The sequence below is a fragment of the Hetaerina americana genome, unplaced genomic scaffold (genome assembly GCF_022747635.1).
Source record: "Hetaerina americana unplaced genomic scaffold, ioHetAmer1.1.p SCAF_6, whole genome shotgun sequence".
NCBI lineage: Eukaryota > Metazoa > Arthropoda > Insecta > Odonata > Calopterygidae > Hetaerina > Hetaerina americana.
Genome location: NW_027287205.1, coordinates 14,028,470 through 14,056,185, shown reverse-complemented (window position 1 = coordinate 14,056,185; position 27,716 = coordinate 14,028,470). Strand labels below are relative to the sequence as shown.

The 27,716-nt window shown below is 39.9% G+C and overlaps 1 protein-coding gene across 1 annotated transcript; it reads right to left on the bottom strand.

Moving 5' to 3' along the window:
- Positions 1 to 27,716, bottom strand: LOC139695253 (salivary peroxidase/catechol oxidase-like). Its single transcript, XM_071593943.1, has 12 exons — positions 27,650 to 27,716; positions 23,275 to 23,448; positions 22,944 to 23,167; positions 20,801 to 20,983; positions 16,763 to 16,955; positions 16,388 to 16,585; positions 15,161 to 15,314; positions 4,720 to 4,876; positions 3,114 to 3,284; positions 2,355 to 2,565; positions 630 to 735; positions 1 to 124 (listed from the first exon to the last, which is right to left on the bottom strand). Exons 1-12 carry the CDS (start codon positions 27,714 to 27,716, stop codon positions 1 to 3), a joined length of 1,962 nt encoding a protein of 653 aa, XP_071450044.1.

Sequence of the window (27,716 nt, the reverse complement as noted above, 5' to 3'; positions counted from 1 at the left end):
CTATCCATCATATCCCCCATGCTTTCCATGTTTATGCAAGGGGCAATGGTTTTTCTTTGGCCGATAAGATTTCCATGGGCTTAGGTCCAGCCGAGGAATGTCCTTGCAATGCTTCAGAGGATTCCTGAAGAGGTAGAAATAGAACAATTTCAATGGGAAGGCATCACCCAACGCCCACCTCGAGCAGTTAGTGTGCGATTCAGATCGGTTCGAGGTGATGGCACAGAGCTGTAGTGATGGCAGATTTGCTATTTTGGCTTTCGTCCATCACTCTAGCAATGGTGAGTGTGCATGTAAAATAAAATTACAGTGAATAAAGAAACCATCTGCTTAAGAACGAATTTTCTACCTCAAATTCAAGTTTTAAAACGACATTAACACATACACAAGATGTGGAACATCTATAGATCCTCATGTAATATCAGGTAAGCAGATAGTTGGAATTTTGAAGAAGTAAACGTTTATTGAATAAAATGTCGCCATTTTTTCAGCCCGTTTGAATTATTATTTAGCATTTAACTCATATTTCTATTAGTTAAACATCCCCGAGTTCTGTGCTTTGGATCATATCCAAGGTTAGGCCCTCGTTATTGATCCCAATCACCCCCACACTCACAATCAATACTCACTTTTCGCTGATGATGCTGAAAGCATCCTCCTGCATGTACTTCAAGTCCACAAGGTTATCACAGAGAAGGCTCGACAGGGTGACCTTCAAGATGGCCTTTAGCTGATCTATAAGGATATAAAATGCTCGGATTATGTACACTGCCAGTAGATCTAACAATTGTGTGCCACATTTGAGGTTCATCCACCGTAAATTACTCCAATCACCCGAAGACTCTTTTTATAGGCTAATAAGAAGCCTCTAAAAGTTAAGTTTAGCCATTTGTTGATTGGTACACATCTTTGGAAGAAGTGTGTCCATCACTGAATAGGCCCTGATTGCCTATTGGTAGCTAGTCTTAATGCCAAATCGTGAATGCGATTTAATTTATTATTCATAGCGTTCGCAAAAATTTTCACGGCTACGGATTTCAAGGCTGGGTGACTGACTTTTAAGTAACTCTATTCAGGTAAAGAATTCCTTAAGGGCCACGAACTCACGTGGAAAGAACAAAGAACTCAGGGTTTAGAGGATTGCTTTACAGTTGACGCAGTCAGTGCAGAGGCATAGTTTTCAACCCTAGATGTATTTTGGAACTGTTTTCCTTTGACCAGAGCTACTGCCAAGTTTCTCATCGCATCAATGTCACATCAGGGAGGTCTTTCCAATCTTGATAGCTTTCTTTATAACCACCCGGCACCAACTTCCCTCCACATACATAAAGTAACTCTACAGTGCTAACGTGCCTCTCCAACTCCATTTTCATTTCTATTAAACCATCTCCTATTGACATCTTAATATTTCAAGCCCTTGAACTAAGTATTAAGGGCTCTAGAGAAGCAATCTGAATCCTTGTTGTCTCTATCTGTAGGGAGTCTGTAGGGAACGAAATCTGATCCAGTGGAATGTGGCTATGTATTCAAAAGAATAAAATATTGTCTTTAGAAATGTCTAGAGTTTGCTGAGATATTTAATATTGCCACCACAACTGGTGTTTTAACATTAAACCATCATTATCTTTGGATAAACTGCCACATGGCAGTGCTGGATACCTCACGCAATGTCAAAGGCTCAATAGAGACCCTTCTCTTTGCTCTCAAAGTATAGTTGAACTCACCAATTCCCTCATATGATATTCTTTGATATGATATCCCCTGATATGATTTTTCAATTTATTCATTCCAAAGAAAAGTGTCATTGGAAGAGGGAGAGCCCAGTCGACACTAAGTTTTAGATCCAATAGTAGGAATATGTACAATACCAAAAAATCAAATCTTTCCAATATAATCATATATCAATTTGAAGGCTGCAAATACTGTCTTTATGCTTGATTAGGGTGTATTACGTTCACGAGTAATGCACACTGCAAGGTTGTTGAGGATATCACAACTCTAAATGTGCTATAAGGGGACGTTATATAACCACGAATTAGAGAAATTAAATTTCTCAAGAGGAAAACAATAATGTAGACATAGTGCAGATTATGGCTTCATAAAAATTAACCGCTCAAGATCAGCAGTTGATTAATGACATTCCTAAAGTTAATCGCGTCTTATTTAATAGATATATATCCGGAGAAGGAATCGTTCCTTCCTGCTCACAAAAAGGACCTATTTCCTGTATTTTTATTGTAAATGAGAGATTAAAAAAGAAAAGAGAATGCCTTATTTACGAGAACTGCGAAATCAGGTGTAGTTTGAAAGGTCTGTATTGTACCAAGCGCAAAACACAAAATTTGTACTTTTACCTTTGGTGAACTTCCCGGGTCCATGGGCATGATCGAAGAAGTACCGGTCGCCCGACCTCCAGCGGAAGAACTGCTCCGCGATGATGCAGCCGAAGGTGGGGCCAACAAGAACCGAGTCGTCACCGTCCACGCAGTGGTCCTCCAATGACCCACCTACTATCAGATCCACGTCATTGACTGAACTGTAAAGTTCCTTCAGCTGCTTGATGCTCTGTGTTTTAGAGAAGACGGGATTACCTGTTATATTTAGTCAAGGTTCAGCAAGGCGTAGATGATCGAAGAAACGGCGAAGTAGAGATTGTAGTGCAAGAGAGGATACGATCAAGTTATCATTGAGAAAAACAGTATTCCATTATTCTTTCCCTCAAGTGATTACATTCTACCAACGGCATATCTTCAATTAAGCCACGATTGTTAAGAATATTGCGGTTACATTGAATTTGTGGGAAGTCAGTGGACATTATTTAAGGTCATATACAGTATGTACAATATGTAGAATCACTAAAATTCTGAAGTCAAAAGTTGGTTGGTAGCAACTGGTTCCGATTCCAATACTGACTTCCTCACGATAGAAAAATTCCTTCTCCCATTTCGATAACTTTTAAGAAATCTCAGAAGCGAAGTCAGAAATTTCAAATGCAAGAGACAATGGCGAAAGCTTTGTTAATTCATAGAATGAATGTTCATAGAAGCGGGTATATCCAATGCTTGATTTTACTAAACTTGTCGCTCCTACTCTGCCAGGAGAGGGGCAAATACCTTTTTAGACATGACGTCTTTGAAATGCTCAAATTTCTTGGCCCTGTGGAGTCCGCACATCTCTCGCATATCGTTGTAAGTGGGCAACCCATGGTCTCTGCCCCTCTGGATGTCTATGCTCACCAGGTCCTGCCCAAAGGGTTTCTTAATCTTCGACAACTTATTCGTGACCTGGAAAAGAAACGGGGGAAAACGGTTTGAAAAATGACGCATAAAAAGTGACAGCGAAAATGTGTATTACACAAAGAAGGCCACACACGACTCAAGGAAAGTATCAAGGAGAAAGTACTTCCTGCATATCTTATGAATTGTCCCTCGGGTGTATGAAAGCAATAAGCTCAAATCGAACAGTTTTAAATGACTCGAGGTTAAAAATATAAAACTTGAATTCGTTTTTAAGTTATGCCATCCAGGTTTAATAAGATATGCATTTTGATTCCCACAATCGTTGTTTGCAATTTGATCCTGTATAATTTTCCACGCAATATATTAGGGATATCAATCGGTATGTTCCGAATGCTCGTATATTCCAGGTTATATAAAGTGGTTAACATTTTCTGTTTGTGCCAATGTGTCACGCTTATCTTCCTGATACAGTCAACTATTATGTTTCATAGATTTGATGCACATTTCTGTAACAGCTCTTTAAGTATCCGTGCTTGAGTCCCTCCTGATCCTGAATATTGTTTTTGAGATTGTCTACGATAGATTGATAAATCTTTTGCGAATAATGGCGTCGTTTCCCATACTGAATTCTTGATCTTGGATATCATAGGCTGTCGTTGTTTGAAAGGTACTATAAAACTTTCCAAATATTTGTCCATGACTAGTTACAATTAGATATGTTTAGCTACATGCTTGAAGATCTCCCTTATCTTTCTGATAGATGGATAAGAGAACTATAATATCAGAGTTTTCAGTGGATTACCTACGTCTGCTAATAGAGGGTGACGCAGTGGGCACCCTACATTCAAAAAACCACTGAAGAGCGGGCAGTTAAAAAAGCGAAGTGAGAGAAGGAGGCATTAGCTGGGAGAAACAAAGCCATTATTTTGATAGTTACCACGCAGTAATCTGATGCGCATTGAGCCTTTTTTGTCGTAGAAACGTTCTTTAAAAACAATGATGGTATGGTTGCGACGCAGAGGGCTTTTCGTAGGCGGTTTAGTTTAACTCATCATGGTAGGGATCCTGATGCTAAATCCATTACGACATAGATTACTTGTGTACTGGCGACAGGATCGGTATTTCCTAGAAAAATAGCTGGGAGACCTAGGGATCAGCAACAACTAAACTCCAAATAAATACATAAGCAGCATCAGCTGTTATCAAACCCTAAAGGTTCCCGATCGCACCTCACAACCTCTGCCTCTTTGTTACACATTCATCTACACACACATTAATGACACTTCATCAGTTATTCATTAAGGGTTCTGGGGTGAGGTCCACGTTTGACGTGACAGAATCAGTTAAGACCACCTCTGATATAAAACTGCTCTCGCCAAACAAAATTACCTCCGTGGAAAACTTCCAGGGTCTAAGTAAAAACTCATGTAACTCATGCAAAAAGATTAAAGAGTAAACCGTTTCGGATGTCTTCTTATACCTCCTTGGTGATGAATTTGTCAGCGCTCTGAGCGGGCTGGTTGGTCATCCCCCGGAACGTAGACGTCAGAAAGTCGTGACTCTCCAACCAGGTTGAAAAGAATTCCAAGTCACTTAAGTTGTAGGTCTTCATTGGACATCTGCCCTCACCCTGGGTCCTGAAATCGCAAGGGTCACATAAAAATGAAGGAGACAAGGGCCAATACTTAAAGCTTTGCATATATGAATATGTTTATAAATTTGAATTAAAACAAATGCATCATTTGTCCGGATTGAAGCACCGCACCCTGTGCATAAATAAATCAAAAAAAATATATGTATATATATATATATATATATATATATATATATATATATATATAATATATACACACACACATATACATATATCTTCGAAACAGAACGCTATTTGACGACGAACAAATATATAACAACAGGGATATAGACTTTTATACTCAGAAACATTAAGAAAGGACACACATCCAATTTTGACGACAGGGCCGTCATCCAAACCCACATACGATTTATGTATCCTTTCTTTGTGTTTGTGAGTGCCAAAAATCTATATCAGTGTTCTTATGTATATGTATGTAATAAGAAAAAGATATAAGCTTAAAAAATGTAAGAAGGAAGGACCTTATTGACTGTGTTTGGACTACATGTCAGCTCATTTTTGAGTGAGCAGTGTTTTTGTTGTTTTAATCTAGATACGCATATATATATATATATATATATATATATATATATATAGTATTATTATTAGAAGGTAATCTACCGGTTAAGGTAGGTTTTTGGATGGACAAACCCAAATCATAAATATTTATGAGTCCTAACGAAACACAATCCAGCAACCTAATCTTCATCAGGTCCCTCTTCATCTCTGAGTACTTCCTTCCTCCCTTCATCCCGTTCAACATCACTATCCTGTTCCTGTTCTTTCCTCGTTTGCATAACATTCTCACCTCTATAACAGTCTACAACATCCTACTGCCAATTAATACGCCTATCATCCATTTTTCCTGCCTCCATGGTATTTCTCCCAACAAACCGCTGTCTTCGCCCACCATACCAATTACTTCCTCATTTGTTTTCTTTTCGGTCCATTTCACATTCTCTATTCTTCTCCACACCCAAGTTTCAAAACCCTCAAATCTACATATATCCTTCTGCTTCAATAACCACATTTGCGTGACAGACATACCTGTAGCTACGCTCATTTTTAAAGTTTCCTTGATATGGAACGTTGTTCCCTTTCTGATGATCTTTTATCTAATCCTCTCGAGTCATTCCTTAATATCCTTACTCAACGTCCCTGTCATCAAATCCCTCCTGCTTGTGAAAGCCTCTTTGCCTAGAGCAATTCTTCTCCTTACGTCCCCATTACTTTGACCGTGCTGATCCAAAACACTTCCGAGATACGTAAACTGTTCTACCTGTTCTAGTTGTTGCCCTCCTATTTAAATGTTTAGCCTCGCCTTTTTCATCCTGGAAAATTGCATAGCCTTTGTTTTATTAATATTTATTCTCATCCCTTATCTGTGGCACTGAATTTCCCCGTTCCCCACTCGCACCTTTGCAGTCTGAGATATGTACAGATTGTAGATTAGCCTCCTGTCCCTTGAATCTATTCTTATTTTCTGCAATATACACATCAGGTTTTCCCAATTCAATCTACCAAACGCTTTTTCGAAATCTACGAAACAGGCAAATAATTCCTGATTGTATTTTATATTCCTCTCGATTAATAATCTAATTACTGCAATGGGATTACGCGCAACCCTTTCCTTCCTAAACCCAAACTGATCATCCCCTAAGTAATCATTTGACCTACTCTCTATCCTTTTGTTGATGGTCCTGAGAACAACTTAAGCTACGTGTGATATCAAACGTATTGCTCTGTAGTCCTCACATGATGTAACATTTACCTTTTTCGGAATAGGAACAAACACTGATACCACTGTTTTCCGGCCAGATTTCTTTCTAATAGGTACTACGAATCATTCCATATAGCCTCTTCCTCCCTCATTTTTCTAAACATATCAGTAGTTCTGCGGAAATATTATCCATGCCCACAGCCTTATTTAGTTTCATCTTCCTTAATTCCCTTTCTATCTCATCGTCGAGTATTCCCTTCCTCTGCAAGTTCCTCATACCCTCGCAATACGCTCTTCACCATGCTTCATTTGCTGTATTTGTTGCCCGTCTCAATTTGTTGTTTAACTCTTTGTACTTCATTTTGCCGAACTCTGTGTTTACATTCTTCCATTTTCTTCACTCATTTATCTTTGCAATCATCGTATCTGTGATCCACGATTTCCTTGTCATTTTTCGTTGACGATTCCTATAGTGTCTATTGCGGCTTCCGATATCTCTTTCTTGACACATTCTCTTTTATTTTCGATAGTACGCAGCTCTTTACGGTCCTCCATGACTTTCTCTACAACCTGCTGGTACTCCTTCCTTGTCATTCCATTTAATGCTTCTACATTCTATTTCCTAACCTGCCGACCCTGCCTGATATTTTTGAAACGGCCGCTACATTCCATAACAACTAAGTTGTGGTCAGAGTCCGCATCCGCTCCCGGAAAACAGTGCGAATTTATCACACTGTTCCTTAACCTGTGCCAATTCAGAATAAAATCTAACTGATACATTTCTGAGTCACCTGGCATTTTTCGTATGTACCGTTGCCTTTTGTGGTGCCTACAAGACGTTTAGGTGATGACTAACCCGTGTTAATACAATTATTTTATCTCCGCGGTCATTCCTCGCGGTTAGACCGTAGTCCCTCACCTCGTCACCATCTCTCCTTTCTCCTACCGTCGCATTCCAATCCCCCATCACTATCAAATGTTTCCCTGCAGGAACAACGTGATATTCTCTTCTAACTGATCTACATCTACATTATACCCCGCAAGCCGCCGCAAGGACGTGTGGCGGAGGGTGTTAGATCACCAACCGTAAAAAGAACAATACCACATGCAAAACAACAACATGGAAAATTACACCCCAGCAGCGCAACTGATCGTTTATCCTATCTACCTCTTCCTCCTTATGTTCGCTCGGTGCTTTTATCCTTACTAGTAAAATTCTATGCGTTGCTTACTCTATGTTGACTACGCTTCTTCCTACCTCTTTATTTAATATTATGGCAATCCCTCGTTGGCTCCCGTCCCCGCCGCTGTTTATGTATGTATGTATGTATATATATATATATACGACGAATTGCCTTGCCGTTTTTAGGCGGCTTTGTTTATCAGAGGTCGCCTAGTTGGGCTTATGCTCTGTGTCTCAGTATATAATTCCTTTTTCTTTCTGGAGCACCACCAGCATCGTTGTTTTTGACCTTTTTTATATTTATTTAATTATTTTCCGTATTATTATTGGAGTGTGACATTATTAGGTCTCTTATATTTATCATAGGGGCCTATTTTATTTATTTTTGTGTATGTCATAGCCCTATTTGGGTTTTCTTTTAACTTATCATAGTATGTTTTACACCTTGTTAGTAGGAGATCTGAGAGTTTTTCTATGCCTGTTTTTTGGTATACATTCTCATTTTCCTCCCAGGGGGGGAGCCCAAAAGCCAGCCTCAGGGTCTTCCGTTCTGTGCTATATAATTTGTCCATTAGGGATCTACTGAGTAGTCCCATCCACGCAGGGGCTGCGTAGGTCAATATTGGTCTTATTATTGCCGAGTATATTAGAATTTTTATTTCCTTAGGGGTGGCGTTTTGTCGGATAATCGGTGCCAATTGCGACCTTATTGCGGCCGCTTTATCTCGTATCTGTTTGATATGTATTTTAAAGGTCAGTCTGTCATCTAAGTCCTCCTAAATATTTGATGCTTTGACTCCATTCAATCGGTTGTTGTCCAATCCTGATACATTCACAAGATGCTTCACGTGATCCTGGGTGGACGAAAAGTATTGCTTTGGTTTTTTGGATATTTATCTGCAATTTCCATTTTTTATACCACGATATTATCTCGTCCAATGCATCTTGTGCTCTTTCTTTTATTGAGGTCATGTTTTTCCCTTTTACCAGGATTGCGGCATCGTCAGCGTAGAGGGCAGTTATACTTCGCCAGTCATTTCTGTGCTTTGGGAAGTCGGCTGTATAAATGTTGAATAGCAGAGGGCCTAATATGGATCCTTGTGGGACACCAGCTTTGGCAGTTTTGTTGTCGCTTTTTTCTTCGCCCCATTTGACTTTAAAAGTTCTTCCGTCTAGGTAAGACTTTGTCCAATTTATCATCCATTTGGGGAATTTCCAAAACTCCATCTTTTGAATTAGGCCCCCATGCCAGACCTTGTCGAAGGCCTTAGATAGGTCAATGAAAATACCGATGGCTTTTTCTTTTTTGTTGTAAGCGTCACTTATGAAGTCTGTGACTCTGTGAATCTGTTGTTCGGTTGAATATCCCTGGCGGAATCCGAACTGTTCTTGTGGTATGACTTCCTTTAGCTCCGCGTATCTCTTGATGTGCGGTGCTACAACCCTTTCAAGGAGCTTACCCAGGCTCGAGAGGAGGGATATTGGTCTCAAGTTTTCCTCTTTTAGCGTTTTCCCCCCCTTTTTAGGGATACATTTGATCAAGGCCTTCTTCTAATCTTTCGGGTGGTATCCGAGTGCGATTGACGCGTTAAAGATCCTTACCAGATACTGACCGGCCGCTTCCGGAAGTCTTTTTATTATTTCGTTAGAGATGTTGTCCTCTCCCGGGGATTTCCCGTTTGGGAGCTTGGCTATTTCTTCAACAACATCATCCAGTGTGATAATTAGTTGCCCCTCCGGTGACCAGGCGTCGTTTTTGTTCAATGGTTTTATTTCGGCTTTTTCGGCCCCCGGGTCGTTGGTCGTAAAAATGTTTTCATAAAATTTTGCCATATGTTTGGCCTTTTCTAGGGACGTCGTCAGGGTCTCTGTTTTTGTTTTTATACTTGGGTCACTGGTAGGGGATTTCCGTAGTTTCTTTGCTAACTTCCATACGGAGTGATTGTTTTTATTTAGTTCTGCTAGTTGCTGATTGAATTTAGCAGTCCTAGATTCCTCAATTGAAGTCCTTATTTTTTTGTTAAGATCTTTAACCCTATTTTTAAGTTCTCGGGTGCCTAGGCGATAGTATGATCTTCTAAGAGCATTTCTTTCTTTAATGAGGGTTTTTACCTCATCGCTTAGCTTGAGGTAATCATACGGCCGTTTCTTTGCCATCGGTATCCCTTTTTTCATGCCTTCCACAATGGCATTTGTTATTTCTGCTACCATCTCGTCTATCGTCTCAGTCGTGTCTGGGCTGCGGCTCTTTTCTAAGCAGTCTACGACAGATTCCCTGAAGAGTGGCCAGTTTGCTAACCCAAGAGAGGGTCGTTTAGTCCTTTCCAGGTTTATTATCGGTTTAGTCCCAATGCTTAACAATACCGGGTAGTGGTCGCTTGTTAGGTTTTTATAGGTAATGGCTTTCGCTGGGCTCCTTACATTTTTTAATATTGCGAAATCGATGACATTTTGGCCATGTACCCTCGTAGGTTCGTTTGGGGCAATTATTTTTGCTTTGAGATCATTTGTCCATTTTCTGATAAGTTTCCCGTTTTCGTTCTTTGTCGGGCAGTCCCAGTCATAATGTTTAGCGTTAAAATCGCCACCAATAATTGTTGGTTCGTCAGAGTCTAAGAGGGCGTCAAATTCTGGTTTTACCATACTTTTTCTTGGTGGGAGGTAGCAGGAGTATATTTTTATCTTCCCTTTGTCTATTAAAATTTCCAGCCCTATGCTTTCTAAATTGTTAGAGGTTAAAATCGGCAAATCTGTGGTAGTCAGCTCTTCTCGTACTGTGATTGCTACGCCTCCTGCAGCTTTTTGTCTCTGTGTAAGGGCTCGGTCATTCCGTCTTATTTTATAACCGGGGAGTTCCCAGCTAACGTCAGTTTTTAGATGCGTCTCTGATAGAAGGCATATGTCCACCTTATTCCTTCTGAGGAAATGAAGAAGCTCGGGCGTTTTATGCTCTAGCCCTCCGTTAACATTCCACAGGCAAATGACCAATTTTTGTTTATCTTTATGTCTATTTTCCATGATAGTTGGCGCTTGTAAGTATTATGCCGCTTATTTTGGTCATCATTTCCTGTAACATTTGCATTTGTAGTTGCATCATTTTCCCGAATTCGGACATGGTTTTTATAAGGTCGGATATTTCGGGGATATGTCCGTATGTTTTTTCGGTTTCCTGGCTCTCGGTCCTAATAGTACCTGTCAAGTCCTTTCCTTCTTCCGTAGATTTCCCTCGCTCTTGTGCCTTTCTTTGCCATGGGTTGATGGCCGGTGCAGGTTTGAAGGTTCTATTTGTATACATATATATATATATATATATATATATATATATATATATATATATATATATATATATATATATATGTATATATATATATGACTTTCTTATTTATATATATATATATATATGTAAGAAAGCCATTAATCGTGTTATTTACAACATTTATAACTCGAGAACAGCTGAACCGATTGCCATGATATTTGGTTTTTTCAATACGACTCATTCCAGAATAGCAGAATAACTTCAAAATATCGTAAAAGGATTGTATCTTAAAACATCGTATTGTAATTTTGAGTGTAACTATTTATGGTTTTCTGGATTTATCTCACCCCAGAATAGCAATAGTAGTAAAACCATTAAAATATCGTATCGTATCGTTGACTTCATTGATATTTGGTTTTTGGATTCGTCTCAGCGCAGTATAGCAGAATAGCAATCATCAATTCGTAAAAGTATCGTTTCATAATATCGCATCGTTAAATATCGTATCGTACCGCTTCATCGAAGATTTTTCAACGTCAGAGGGAAGGTGACGCGAATCATGGTCATCCGGATGTGGCTTCTAGTAACTGATGCTCATGGCCGTATTTATATAGTTCATCCGGAGAATGATGAATGCTGTTACTGGTGAAAGTTCGAGGGCCAACATCGTTCAAATCACTACGAACTGTTAATGGTATAGTGTACCCAACATTTCGTGCTGCATGTCAAGAACTCAATTTGCTTGAAAACGATAATTATTGAGACATGAAAATGGCTGAAGCAACTATTTCTGAATCTCCGAGTCAGATACGCACATTATTTGCTATCATCCTTTCGACATGCTTCCCATCCAATCCAAGTGATCTGTGGAACAAATACAAGGATAACATGTCAGAAGACATTTTACATCGAATCCATATTCGATAGATTCGATGTAAAATGGATCAAGTTTAAGAAATCTCAATATTTTGGTAAATGAGGAGATGCATAACCAGGCTTTGCTGTTGATTGAGGACATGTCTTACCTCAGGTGCGGCAGTTTATTAGTGAATTTAGAAATTCTAGCGCCAGATCGTGGAATGAACGACAAGTTTAATCGGGAATTGGAACATATACGAGAATATGATCGAGGTGAATTAGACCAATCAGTTCAAACGAATGTACCCCTGCTGAACACCCAACAAAAGGAAGTGTATGATACATTAATGAAGCCAATAAATGATGGAAATCGTAGTTTTTTTTCCTGGATGCCCCTGGTGGAACTGGGAAGACATTCCTCATATCTTTGATTTTGGCCACTGTTCGAGCGAGATCGGACATTGCGGCAGTAGTTTCTTCTTCTGGCATAAAGGCCACACTGTTGGAAGGATCCCGTACGGTTCATTCAGCGTTACTGTTGCCGTTAAGCCGCGGTCACGACACGCATAACCTAGGCTCTGCCTAGGTTATGCGTGTCGTGACCGCGTCCGCCCTGCCATACTCCCTTCCTTCCCGACGGACGAGGGCTCTGCCTAGGTTATGCGTGTCGTGACCGCGTCCGCCCTGCCATACTCCCTTCCTTCCCGACTGACGCGCGTTGGGTTACTGAGGGTCTAGCCATCCATAGGTTGCGTATACCTCTGTAAATGGTGCATTATAACTGTATGTTGCATAATAAACGATTGTTTGCGTAAGACTCGGTGTAGTTATTCTGACTTTCCCCGATACCCTTTGTGTCGCACCATTAGGAACGCCTCTTGCGACATCAGGAAATCAAACATAATTAAGAAAAAACCACAAATAAAAGTCACAAATTTGTACAATCCATCAAAAGGAACATGGTATACATACATGCAAAAACTCTAACATCCCACCAAACTACTAACTGGCATACGCATGAACCTCGAAAAAATAAGTCTATAATTCAATTCTTATCCTCTCATTGATTCCATCACATTTAAGTTTGTGTAAATATACTATGAGGGACTTTGTCGAAGGCTTTTTTGAAATCCAGGAATACTGCATCGACTTGTGTGTTGTTTTCCCCGATCTAAGTATATCGTGGATGAAGAGACCAAGTTGTTTCTCGCAAGATCTGCTTTTCCTAAATCCGTGCTGGTTGTGGATTAGTATTTTCCTACTATCAAGAAATCTCATAATGTTAGTACAATAATGTGTTACAATATTTTACAAGAGATCGATGTTAAAGAAATGGGTGGGTAATTGGTTAGTTTATCCCTATCGCCACCTTTATAAATGGGAGTTATATGGGCTAGCTTCCAGTCGCGAGGCACTGAGCCTTTTTCTATCGATTTTAGAAAAACAATATGTAAAAACGGGGCAATGGCTTCAGCTAATTCCTTTAATATTCTAGCTGGTATTTCATCCGGACCAGGTGCCTTGTGTGCTTTGATACTACGGAGCAGATGTACTATTCCCTGCTTGGTCAGTATAAGATCCCTCATGTGTTCCCCGGGTGGGTGTGGAGGATCGTTTGGTGCGTTTGTGTTTTTATTGTAGACGCTCTGGAAAAAATGGTTTAAAATATTTGCCTTATTCGCGCTATCTGTAATGTTTTCTCCATTTTCCGTCTTCAAAGAATGAACAGTCGGACGTTTGCCCTGTATTTCCCTAACGTAGGACCAGAATGACTTTGGATTTTCCTCAAGATATTCGCTTAGTATTTTAGATTTAAAAGAGTGTAGTGCTGTGCGCATAATACTTTTCGTCTGACTGCGACATTCTTTTAGTTTCTGTTTTGATGTATTCACATTAACTATATCGTCACTTTTTAAACTCTTTTTGAAATTTGACTGTAACTTTCTTTGACTTCATAATGAAGATCTGTCTTCTCCGCTGTACCATCTCGGGTCTCATTGTTGCATCTAAGTGTGGATGTGTACAATATTTAAGTAACATTTCCAAGTTTTCTCTCTTTCGGTTCCTACTGTTTTTATCTCACAATATGGCAATTTAAAAAAAATATTCTCGTAATCCGTTAACGCTTTCCTTGCTGAATAAGCATATTTTAAGCTTTTATTTTTCATTTTCACGAACTTAGTTTTTAACTCTACAAAAATAGCCTTATGGACACTGATTCCGTCCATAATTTCAGTGTTTGTGACAACTTCGAGCGTAGAAGTCTCAAAGATATCAAGTATACTGTGGCCCCGAGGTGGTGATAGAACAATTTGTTCTAAAGATCGTTTTACAAATATATGAAGGAATTCTTGGCATGATTCTCATTCTCATGTTTTTGGCTTATTTTCCTTCTTAGCAAGTGTTCCAATCAATTGACGGTAGATTTGTATCACCAGTGATTATAATAATACTGTTGCTATATTCTTTTTCGAGATTGTATATTTGGCCGTTGAGCTGGTGTAGAACATCTGTATTAGAATCTGGAGGTCTGTGCGAATGGGCTTCTGTCGCTGTAGCTTTTTGTGTGGCACTAAACGCTTTCTATGTAATTTTCGTCGGAATTGTATCGTTGGCTGCTAAGATGTGACTTTACAGCAAAGAATACAACTGTACTCATTCTATTAGGTCTTTCGCTTCTGTAAATTGTGAAACCACTTGGAGAAATGTCATTTTTTGATACGTCTCCCGTGAGCCAACTCTCCGTTCCAACTACTATGCCTGCGTTTTTGCACACAAAATTATGTTCAATATCCGATATTTTGTTTCTAATGCTGCGGCAATTTAATGTTGTAATTTTTATTTGGTCAAGTACTTTTTGTGTTACGGTTTTATGTATGTTCACAAAACTGTTTCTAGACGGTTCATGGTTAACAGAGGCATATGCATTACATTCACTCGCATTACTATATTTTATGTACATATTTCGAGGCACCAATTTTATTAACTCTGCGTGGGTTATATGTGGTTTTAAAGCAAATGCAATTTGTTCTACTATTTTTGGGATCAAATAACATCAAACAAATGGAAAATCTAAATAAACTAAACTGGTTCAAAAAATTTTAGCTACCACCACACCACACGTTACTAGGGAAGAGACACAAATGTAAAGGCAGGCACGCAGGGAGACTCAGGTGCGGTCAATCCAGTTTCAGGAGCAAACTCGAGCACGTCCTTCCCCGGAAAGAGACAGTAAGTGAGTGAACGACGATAGAATGTTGCGGCTACTCACTGAATTTGTCCTTCGATGAGTGTGTGCATGTATCGGAAGGCGGCCGTGGAGAAGACACTCATGGTTGAAGGGTTAACACTGTTGTTGTACGATCCCTTGCCGCCTGAGCCCTTGGCTCCAACCACCAAATCCATCCTCTCTAGAATCTTCTTGCCTGGCGGAGCAAAAGCATATCAGTCTTCGTTGGAATTATATTATTTCCCCTCTTGGATGTTAACATTAGGATAACAATATAATAAATGTATACCTGTATATACACAATACACATACGCCAACACACATGTACGTGTATATATATATATATATATATATATATATATATATATATATATATATATATATATATATATATATATATATATATATATATATTATATTTTTATATATATATATATATTTTTTTTATATATATCTGTGTTTGAAAACCTTATATATGTATACATACACACACACATACTCATATACATACATACTAATATATATATATATATATATATATATATATATATATATATATATATATATAGTATATATATATATATATATATATATATATACATATATATCCGGGGTCGAGTGTAGACCAGAGGTCTGTCTGCTTATGGAGCCGAAGGGGATAGATTACCGTGACGAAAATTTTTCATTTTGGAAAAGAAAGAAATTTCGATGGTTTTTCGCAATAATTCTCCATAGAATGGCCTTCCATTCAAATATGACAAGATGGTCTTCTTCCCGGTAAAATATTCCTCAGGCAAACTAGTTCCCCCATCGGATCCAGGGTGGGGATCATCACTCTAGGTTGATAAATGCAGAATAGGGATATGGAACGTTACGTAACGTACTTTTCCCCTCCTTGTCCAAACCTCCCCATGTTAACCTACCCCTCCAAAACCTATACCTGCCCTAAAATTCCGTTAGCCACCTTTCTCGATTTTCATCATTCCCCGCGGTTCCTTCTGTCCGTGGAAGACGATGTTTTCATCACCAAAAATTTCAGATTAAGTGCGTGCATTAAATATTTTTTTATCTATACTTGTGTTGGCGATTGTAATCTGCCATTAGGCCTCTTTGAGGAACGTATCCAATATACTGCCAAGAAATGACCGATCAATGCTCCCACCTGCCTTAATTCCCTACGCCTTCCGTCGTTTCAGTGCCCTACAATGCAAATCAACATTAGCGCAAGGGTGCGGAATGGGATAGCCCCTTACACTCTGTGCCACTCACCGACTATCCTGGGCAGGTAGTCCCTGTACGTTATGGCCTGGAAGATGGCGGTGACGATCCTCCGGGTCTCCTGGAACAGCCGCTCGTCGTTCCAGTCGTCGTGCATTTCGCGCAGTTGCCTCGCGACCCGATTGTGCTCCCGAATGAGCACCACGTGGTGCGACGCCATCCAGGGGTGCTGGTTTATCCTTTCATCACCTATGTCCACATTCAAAGAAGAAAAACACTAAGAAAACCCTCATAAATCTCTCCATAGCGAGACTTGTACTTTAATGAGAAAAAAGGCATACTCTCTCCCAGGTTCCTAATATTTAGCCGAACTACTTCTACTTTATAAGGCGGCAGGAGGTAGGCAAGCTATCGGAGTTAACTCACCCGTCAGGTAGCAGACGTTTTCCTTGCTGGACCTCTCGTGGCAGCGTTCTAGAAATTCATCGAGGAGCAGCGGGAACTCCTGGGCGACCTTGATTTCCTCCGATGATGAAGAAGATGAAGATGAAGAAGAGGACGAAGACTTTTTCCCGTGTTCGTGAGTTCCATCTTCATCTCCAGACGGGTAGTCGTCGAGCTACGTGAAAGGCGTGAGAGTTACTGCACCAAAAGAAAGATCTAGGAAATAGCGTGTTCGCTACAAGCCTAAAGGTACCACAAAGCCGTCATTCTAAGCTTCAATTCATTACGATTTCACCTTTAGATAGCTATAAGAGTTAAACCCAAAGAAAGCACAAGCCATTTGAATTTAGCACGTCCGTGAATAGCACAAGATATAAATAAAAGATACATTTTGACAAAGTTTGATGCAATCATTTAGAGAGACTGAAATCGCTTAGATTAATGCATTCACTTTTCCATGATTGAATCCTCAATATTAGTCGACGCAAAGAAAATATATATTGGAAAGGTATGCAGAATAAATGCAGCAAAAAACGTAGCATTAGACCAAGTAATAATTACCCTTGCCAAGGTGCAACTTTATTTCCCTTGGGTTCAAAGGAAAGCTAATTCTTTAAACTACTACCTTGATCAAAAATTTCCCGGAATTTATTCAGAAAATTAAAAATACAAGTTTATTCATCTAAATCTATATTGTCCCCTTCAAAGTAATCCCCATCGACTGCAACACACTTATGCCAGCGCTTGATCCAATCCTCGAAACATTTTTTATATTCGGTTTTCGGTATGTCCATCAGTGCTTCCTGCGATTTTTCCATTACTTCCTCTCGGCTGCTAAAACGCGTTCCCCGTAATGGTTTTTTAACTCGATTGAACAGAAAGAAGTCACAGGGAGCCAAATCAGGTGAATTCGGTGGCTGTTGGATGGTATTTGTTGCATTTTTCGTCAAAAAATTACGAATATTGATAGCACTGTGCGACGGTGCGTTATCATGGTGCAAAATCCACGAGTTTCCTGCCCACATTTCTGGTCTCTTTCGGCGAATTGCTTCACGCAAACGTCTCATAACGCCCAAATAATACTCTTTGTTTACTGTCTGGCCTTCTGGCAAAAATTCATGATGCACTACACCGTTGTAATCCATGAAAACCGTCAGCATTGCCTTCTTTTTTGACTGAAAACGACGTGGTTTTTTTGGTCTCGGCTCATTTGGTGAACGCCATTCACTTGCCTGATGTCTGGATTGCGTGTCGTACTCATAAACCCACGTCTCGTCTCCAGTAATGATCCTTTTGATGAATGTGGGATCGGATTCAGCCTCGCAAATCATGTCTTTTGCGACGTCAACACGGTCTCTTTTTTGCATGAAATTGAGGTCTTTTGGCACCAACTTTGCTGCTACACGACGGAAACCCAAATCATTAACCACAATGTCTTGGGCGGATCCATAGGCAATGTTCAAGTCCTCCGCTATTTCTCTGATGGTTAATTTGCGGTTATTGACCAACATTTCTTTTACTTTATCAATTTTTTCACCGACTTTCGATGTCGATGGTCTGCCACTGCGCTCATCATCTTCGATTGACTCACGACCACTTCTGAACCGCTCGTGCCACTGGTAAACGACCGTTTTTTTTAGAGAATCGTTGCCGAAACACTTTTCCAACATTTCCAACGTCCGTGCGCCACTAAATCCGTTTTTTACGCAAAATTTAACACAAGTTCGTTGTTGCAAATTTAAATCCATTTCTGAAATTGTAAAAAATCGCCAACACACACAGAGATAGATGTACTCTTGGCTACGTAACTTTTGCAAATGTCAAGTTATGACACTAAGATTTAAAGGGAATATCAACAACAGATGTACCAATTTAACAAAAAAAACAGAACTCAAATCGGAACGATGGGAGCGCCACACGGTGGTTATTCCGGGAACTTTTTGATCAAGGTAGTATGTCAAGACTATGGTCTATGGAAAAAAATGTGGCGTTTCAGTTAGAAACCTGCTCTTTGAGACTTGACAAGAACATATATGTATGTTAGTGAAGAAAACCTTGTATTTTTCTTTAGTAAGACCTCACATTGAGTATGTGTCGAGCGTATGGGATCCATTAAAAAGGATATTAATAACAGAATCGACATTACTACAGTGAAATGTCGCTATCTTCGTGAAAATTTCGTACCAAAGAAACACAAGGCGTAACACATTTCACACAGAACCTTGGGTGGTAACCTTCAAATATGCGAAGACATAGGGCTAGATTAATATTATTACAAATATGTAAAGCGTGTGGTTTTGCATCTGTAATTGGATATATAATTAGGCCCCCCTAATTACATTGGCAAGGTCATCATATTGGAGAGTTAGATTGTCGAACTGATAGACTAAACTATTCGCTTTTCCCGCGCACTGTTCGCGACACAATATCAAGGTGAACGCCTTATTAAATAGTAAGTACTTACAATCTGGTGGAAAAACAAGATTAAATGTCCACGAAACACTCCAAACCCGACGTCCTATGCCCCCCGCGGAGTGCCCTTGTCCCTGGCGGGGTGTAGGCGAATGTCTATAAAGTCTATTATATTTGTGAATTACCCGTCCGGGACGTGTTCATTACTAACCAGGAATATGTGTCTGAATTGTATGTGCACTTTCGCTCTTTTAAATTATTTTCTTGTACTCTTTGTGTTGGCATAGAATTATCTGCTAACATTGTCATACTCGTAATGTATTTAGGCATGCTGGATTATCGGTGTAAGTCCATATGTATTTTGGTGGATCACAAGGTAACAGGTGCATGAGTAAATAGAGCGGATGTATGTAGAATGGCTGGTGAACTACTACACCCTGCCGCACGTCCTGGCAACGGCTTGCGGGGGATCATGATAAGGTAGATTTAGGAATCGTTATAGAGAAGCAGAGATGATAAAAATTGGAGTGGAGAAAGACTAAGGTCGAAGTTTAAGGTTAGGGGAAGCACTTAAATGGAAGGTAAAAATTAGTTTTTAGGCGGAGAAGAACAGGTAGATATGATAGATTCATTTTGGAGGATGGACAAGTGGGAAGAGCTGCTAATCAGGAAGAATACTATATTAAAACGGATCATTTGGTTAACGATCTATTGTTTGAATACCTCTCCCCAATCCTGGAAGTACCTCTTTCCTTCACAGAAAGACCCAACAACAACCCCCCCTACCCCACTGTAAACCAACCAATCACCTTCCCTGACGCTTAACACCCCTCTCCCCCATCCCCATCAACGCCGATCGCAACCCCACTTTCTTTCCCCTCCTTCTCCTCCCTCTCTCACCCACCCCTCCTCTCCCTCATGAATGGTATGTAAATGGACTGCGACTTGATTAATTTGTACCAAATGATGTCGCTTGACCGTTGAAACTAGTTGCACGTGAATGAAGTACAGTGGGAAGATACATTGTAATCTTCATTTAATTAATGTCAAGACCTTCTATGTGAGGATGAAATGCTTATCAATACATCAATAAGAGACAATACATACATCTCCTTAAAAACTAAAAGAGGTCAGTAGACGTGAAGCCACGCGTCGATGGATTCTGTGTACACAGCCTATGTAAAGAGTCCATGCACAAGTCTGGGTTTTCCGCGAAAAATCCTGATGCTGCACGCCAAGAAAAAGGAGAATTTTCAAATTTGTTTTCATAATAAAAAGCTAAATAAATCAATGACGTAGAAATTTTGGGAAGCAGACTAAAGAAAATACTGCACCAAGATTCTGAATTTCTGGCGCATAAATTGAATTGTGTTTAAAGGGTAATTACGCGATAGAATGGAGGAATATGCCGAGAAGAAGCCGGTGCATTGGCAATATTCTTTTTAGACTGCTAATTCCTAGACCTAACCAGATACAAATAATTGAAGTAAAGGCCTTGTTCGATTTTTAATGACCCATGATTTAATAAACTGCACGGACGCAAATGTGAATTCGAAATAGATTACTGAATCGGGAGGGATCGGCCCCCAAGATGTGATCAATTCTTACCTCGCCGCCGTCTTCAGGTACCTCTCGCTTTTCCTTATAGTGTTGACCCTCCTTCTTCGGGGTGTGCGAAAAAACTTTCCTGGTCTTCAGGAGGCCATTCTTCCACAAACGCAGCTTTTTCAAAATTTCTTGGTCTTCGCCGTAGATGATGGAGAGGTCCATGAAACTGCTCACGTGGTTGATCTGCGGAGAAAGGATATAAAAATAGTAGCTGCAGCAATGTAACCAATAGGAGACTCTCTTTAAAATACGTGAACCGCATTCATAGTCATTTCTCCATAAAAAAATTACCAATTTTAAAACAATCACTAACACGTTTAACTTGATCATCTTTTCCATATTTTTCATTTAAAACTGTGAAAAGGTTATTTTGTCAGTTTATATCGCGATACCTGAATGAGCAAACGAGCAAGGACAGGATTGGGACCGGAAACTGGGGAGATTTTGCTAACTGGGAAAACTTTTATCGGGTAATTGGTATTGACTTCATAGACTTGCATCGAATTCGGAGCCTATTTATCGTTCGGGAGTACCTTTTTCTGTTAAGGCATCGCAGAAGGTATCGAATCAGATTAAGAAGAGCTTAACATTTTTTGTAGGTTAAAGAGTAGGTCAACTAGTGGGAATTTACTTTATAAGCATAACACGGGTTATTCACAAATAATTGAGACAAGAATCTCGGCATATATAATGGAATATTAGATATAGCACATGAGAGTTAGCGGGTAAATATAACTCTTAGAGTAAGTAGAATCAGAATAGGAAATCACAATTGATTGACTAAGAATAGACCTACCTCCGTTGGAAATATCAACTGCCGAAGTTTGAAAAAATGACCGAAAGTTACTTAATGATTAGAAGTACCGAAGCCGATATAGTTATAGCCAGTGAAAGCTGGTTATCTCAAGACATTGTTGATGACGAAATTTTTCCTAAGGACATAAGAATTTACAGAAGGGATAGAAAAAAGAGGATTGTGGAGAGAGTGCTCATAGCTGTTAAAGATATTTAGGAGAACAAAAGTGATTATTTTCCTAATTATAGCATAGAAAGTGCTTGGTGTTCTATAAAAGGCCTCCAGTCAAAAAAAGAGTACATTTTTGCATACTAAAGACTTCCGGAGAAACATTAATTTTAGAGCTAAACTTTTAGGACACTAATTTGAATTCCCATTTACTCAATTGAAAAATTAATCAGAGGGAATTTTATTCTTCCATCTATAGGCATAAAAAAACTATAGTTTTATAACGAAGAGTCATGCTAGTCATTTCATCGTTTTGACTTAATGACTGTGAAAAATCAGAAACTCAAAAGAAATATTTACTTAGTTGTCCGGGCCGATTACGAAGAATGAAAGCGTGACTTACAACGGTCTATGGAATATTTAAGGAAAGTAGTAGAAACGGAGACGCTGAGAGTTTAAGGAGCGCTTTTTCTTGACGTCATATGAGCTACAATAGAAAAACATATAACGAGTAAATTTAGGAACCTAAATGGCATAAGGCGGAAGTACGTAAAGCATTTAAACACCAAAGATCATGGTATTCAAAAACCTTTTGACGGATAAATGTTTTGCTCTTTAGACCTCTTTAAGAATAACCTGATTGTACAACTATCCTCATCAAGTTGGATTGAATTCTGAATTGGATCACGAGAAGCATAGAGGAGTTAGTTTTGTGAAATGTTGTTATGGGAAACTCAGTATTATCAATATTACTACAGAGACTCGTTATGGGAAACTCAGTAGCGTATCAATATTACTACAGAGACGCTGGTTATTACTCAAGAGATGAAATTTAAATTCAAGATTAAATCCCTTGCATGCGTGGTAGGGATGGAAGTCTCATTAGCAATGATGTTGAAAATGTGTCATCAGCCCCATCCTACTCTGTTAGGATATATCATGTAAATTAAATTAGAGGAAATAAGTGTAGAAGAGATGGATTGAAGATGTCATTTTACCCGCGAAAGATAAGGGTTCGGAAAAATGTTGTTTTACTGCACTGGGAGGGGAAAATATTTTGGGTCGAAAGTAGTATCGTGTTTAAATACCCTCTGCCTCACACCTTAGCGGTGACTTTCAGGCTATTTTATCAATGAATGAAAATAAGGTTACTGCCGAGAGGAAGGAGCACGCGCGTACCTGCTGGACGGGGTGGTCAGCCTCGTCCATTTTTTCAGCTTCCTCAGGGGGCTCGGCGTTGCAGTCTGCCCACTCCGAGCGGACGAAGTTCATGCAGCGGCTTTTGTACTTGGAGTAGTAGGGGTCGTCCTTGGCGATACGGATGGGCAGACAAGTGTCCTCCAACGGACGCGCCATCTCCATGTCGTACGAATGCTTACAGCAGTCGATAGACGAGCCGTCCTCTGGAAGGCAGAGAGGGGAATTAAAATGGAAGGAGTCTATGCTAAGATTCACCGTACGTGTTTGCGTAGTACCAACCTTTAAAAGGGATTGGAGGAATACCACTCACCGTTTGTCCATTCTTCTTGATAGCCGACATCATGCGTCATAACCTGACCCCATTGCATGAGGGCGAGGGAGTTGACATCATGTGGAATATGCTCGTCTTTGAAAATGCTCAGGCTGATTTCCCTAGGGGACGGGAGTCGGCCGGAGGTCGTGAACTTTACCACCTTCTTCACCCCTGCAGAAATGAAATGAACAAGGTTGGCTGATTATGGCGGAAAATGCTAAAATATCTTGCACTTCTTGCTTACAGTGTGAGCCGTAACGAAACTTTTTCAGGTTCATATATTTACTTATAAATGTATAAGCAATCATTGTATGAATTAATTCAAACACGAGATTTCATTCGTAAAAGTAAACCTGAGTTTGTTAACTACAAGAACAGAAGCTTAGTATACCCTTTCCTATATTTGGAAGTCTACATTAGTCAACCTAGAAGAAGGCAGAATAGTCAATTCTAAATATTTCCATGGCTTCGATTCTCAAAATCTGTAATTAATTGACTTAGAAAGCAATGACGTGTGTTGGGTTCATTCAGAGTGATTATGAAACGATCAACACGAGAAAATTAGGATTAAAAATCCTGAAGGGCTGATTCATCATTCACTCACAATCAAATATAAACACAGGAATTATGACATATTATGATCATTCTTTGTACTCAGAAAGTAATGCGAGGGCACGAATCATGATCAAGATGGGTAACTATCTCATGGTGCTTTCGACTTAGTTAACTATATATCAGAATAAGCGAAAATGGAGAAGATCTAGGCACGCGACTACTTGCACAAGTCTCTGTGTTAAATAAAATTTGTAGGCTGGAAATCCACATAATGAAACAAGCCACAGTCATGAACAAGAAGTGTGTGTCTTGCGTTGCATGTGTGATACTTTCACCTGTTCAACCCCAAAGCCAAACCATAGTTATCGACTAGAAGGCCGATTTGATAGGCGACGTAATCTCATTTAGCAGCTATCACGTCGGCGTGTGAAATACTCATGTGTAGGTGGGCAGTTCCGTTTTCCGTTCCCTCTTTAGTTTCACTAAAATATCTGTAAACCGAAAAATCACAAAATTTGGGTAAATCTAAGCGTTCTCGGAGATGCACCCAAAAATCAACCCAGAATTCTCCGGTATGCAGCATCATTGATCGTAACGATGATTGCTTACGATTATAGTAATTTGGGAAGGTACTTCTACCGGAGAAATGATGAGGATACTTAGCCATGAAGATCTTCAGTATTCAAATAAGTAAGACCGTGATGGGGGAATGTTAGATTAGGTTTTGTAAAGACTCTTAACTTGGAAGGCATTGGAATTACTGGCAAAGGAAGCCATACAGTATCTCCTAAATACGACTTAAAGACATTTAACATTTAACGGCTGGGAAATATGCACACTGGAAATCATATTAATGCCGTTCCGAAGAACATTGGAAAAATGTAACCAAAACGTAATGATTGTGAAGTAAGTACTGAATGGAGACTGGAAAAGAAGCTAACATATATTTAATGAAGATGTTGATCATTGGAAAAAGAAAATAAAACTGAGTCACTTCATATTTGGAGATAACCGCACATATTTAAATCAATGAATATCGTTCAAATAGGAAGAGTTTCTTTTTCACTAAATCCTCTTTATGACAACAGGTTACCAAGGTGATATGACTTTAGCTCACCGTCGGCATATCTGGCCTTGCGGACCCTTAAGAAAGGAGATTCAGCAATCCCGAATCCCAATTCGTTATTACATGCTCCTCCATTCACCCTGTACGGCGAGTCGAAGCATCCCTCGCAGTCCCCGGCCTCCACTCCGCATGGCTGCTCCAAAGAACGAGTGCCCCACAGTTTCGGCGGGAAGGCCCCGCGGCACTTGGGGCTTGCATCTCCGCTGTTGTACCCATCGACCAAGTGGTCTCTGCGATTGGATGGTGACAAAACAAAGACGGAAAAAATTAATGGTAATCACGCTACCCCATCTCACCCAACACCTAAAACTTGGCTTCATTAAACGAGTGGTGGGGAAATGTAATGAGAAAACAAAAGAGAAATTAGGCTGGAAGCCAATTGAGATGTGAAGAAAACAAGCCAGACCAAGAATTTTAGAAAGGTTCAGGACATGCGAATTTAACAATGGCATTGAAGGGCCTAAATATTAAATTATAAATTATTAAAGGCCCAAACGTACTCTGGTAAATCAAGCCAACGTAAAATCAGGGTCATTTTTTGTAGAATGGTTTTATTAAAAATGTAGTTATGACCGCAAACCATTAGAGATCAAAACAGAATATGGCAGTAATCGTATAGGAGACAAGAAGAATTGGTGGCGTATATACGAGGGTCATCCGGAAAGTAGTACCCGTTCGTGAAATAAAGACACAAAAGTAAATATTAACAAACATAAAAAATTTTATTTGAAAGAGGATACTTTAAACTACTTCTCAACATAATCTCCAAGCAAATTAAGGCATTTGTCATAACGTGTGACAAGTTTCTGTATTCCTGCTGCATAGTCCTTCGCCGCCAGCTCATTGAGATACGCGAGGGACCCATCTTGCACAAATTTTTGCATAATGCAGATGGTGTTTAACAATTTCATGAACAATTGTTCGAGAAACATTGGGAAAATGCTCACAGATGTCATCAATTGTGACGCGCCGATCGTTCCTCACGAATTCGTCAACTGAGCTCACCAGTTGGTCTGTAATGACAGACGGTCTCTCCGAACGCTCATCGTCGTGTGTGTTCCCCCTCCCCATGTTGAAGTTGCGACACCACCGCCGAACAGACGACTCGTCCATTACATTGTCTCCATACACCTCCTTTAATTGGCGATGAATATCACATGGGCGAACGTTTCTTGCATTGAGGAATTTAATCACTGCCCTCACTTCACAACTGGCGGCGTTCTCAATTTTTTTAAACATTGTAAACAATCACAGAAACAACACAGGCAATGCTAGCGTCACGCAACTTGGCTCAGAGAAGGCAGACAAGCCACTGAAACTATCTGACCTCGTCCAGCGGCTACTCGCGTCGTCAGCACTTCATGCGGCACGAACGGGTACTACTTTCCGGATGACCCTCGTATTTGTCTTTATCGTGCATGTATTCCCCACGAAACCCTTGCAAGGGAAAACCAACAGCAGCAGGAAAGAAGACGCAGGAGAAGACCAAAATAGTTACAATAGGAAAGTGGAATGTTAGGACAATGATGAGGACAGGGAAATTGGAGAATGTTAAGCGAGAGATGGAAAGGCGAAATATAGATATTTTAGGTATATGCGAGGTGAGATAGAAGGATAGCGGGGATTACTGGAATGATAATTATAGAATAATATACAACGGCGAGGACGAGAGCCAAAGAAGGATTGTCATAGTATTAAATGAAGAGGTAGGAAGAAGCGTAGTAAGCATAGAGCAGGTAACGGATAGATTATTACTAGTAGAGATTAAAGCAGAACATACGAACTTGGTTATTTTTCAGGTATACATGACACCAAGCAACCATACCGAGGAAGAGGTCGATTGGATATACCTTCAGTTAGAGGACATAATCGCGTGTGATCCCGGAGGGACACATTTGATAGTGATGAGGGATTGGAATGTGGCGGTAGGCGAAGGAAGAGATGGTGATGAGGTGGGGGACTACGGTTTAGGCGTGAGGAATAACCGCGGGGAGAAAGCAGTTGAGTTCTGCAGGAATCAGGGGTTAGTTATCACCAACACTTGGTTTAGACACCACAAAAGACGCAGGTATACATGGAAAATGCCAGGTGACTCAGAAGTGTATCAGCTAGAATATCCTGGTCAGATATAGGTTTAGAAACATTGTGATAAATTCGCACAGCTTCCCAGGAGTGGATGCGGACTCTGGCATGAAATATATGCGTGTTTCAAAATTATATGTTATGAAATGTAGCGTCCGTTTCAAAAAAAGTTGAGACGGAAAAATGGCTGAGGTACCATAACTTAGGCTTAACTGGTAGCATTTGCTTACGTATAAACTGTGGGAAAGAAAATAAAAAAATTGAGATTTATTAGAAGAATTGTTGGCGGGTAGGACTACAAGGTCTAGAAATATCTATATCTACAACCAAAAAATACCCCGCAAGCTGCTACAAGGGCGTGCGGCGGAAGAAGTTAGGTCGCCATCCATTACGACGGAACGTTGTTACCCCTCTCTTGTAAGGCCTCACTTAGAATACGCATCTGGTGTTTGGTTCCAACTGAAAAAGCCTACTTCGTTTAATGGAAAAGGTTCAACGCAGGGCTTTGTTAAATACTGTTCCTATAAAACGAAAAGCGGCATAGAAATGCAACCGGAGTTGGGTTGGTAATAATTTGGAAAAGATTATATAACGCTAGATTAAACTTACTAAATAAATTCTGAGCCACATGCTTCAGTTCCAAGGTCTCACAAATTATTCCCACTCCAGCATACAT

What these genes read in the sequence shown, in the direction of transcription:
- LOC139695253 (XM_071593943.1), bottom strand. Translation starts at nt 27,716, where the DNA reads ATGTATGCTGGAGTGGGAATAATTTGTGAGACCTTGGAACTGAAGCAT. An exon ending in AAACGTCTGCTACCTGACGG is followed by an intron (nt 16,586 to 16,762) that starts GTGAGTTAACTC and finishes ATGTGGACATAG; the next exon opens with GTGATGAAAGGATAAACCAG. An exon ending in ACAAATTCATCACCAAGGAG is followed by an intron (nt 3,285 to 4,719) that starts GTATAAGAAGAC and finishes TTTCTTTTCCAG; the next exon opens with GTCACGAATAAGTTGTCGAA.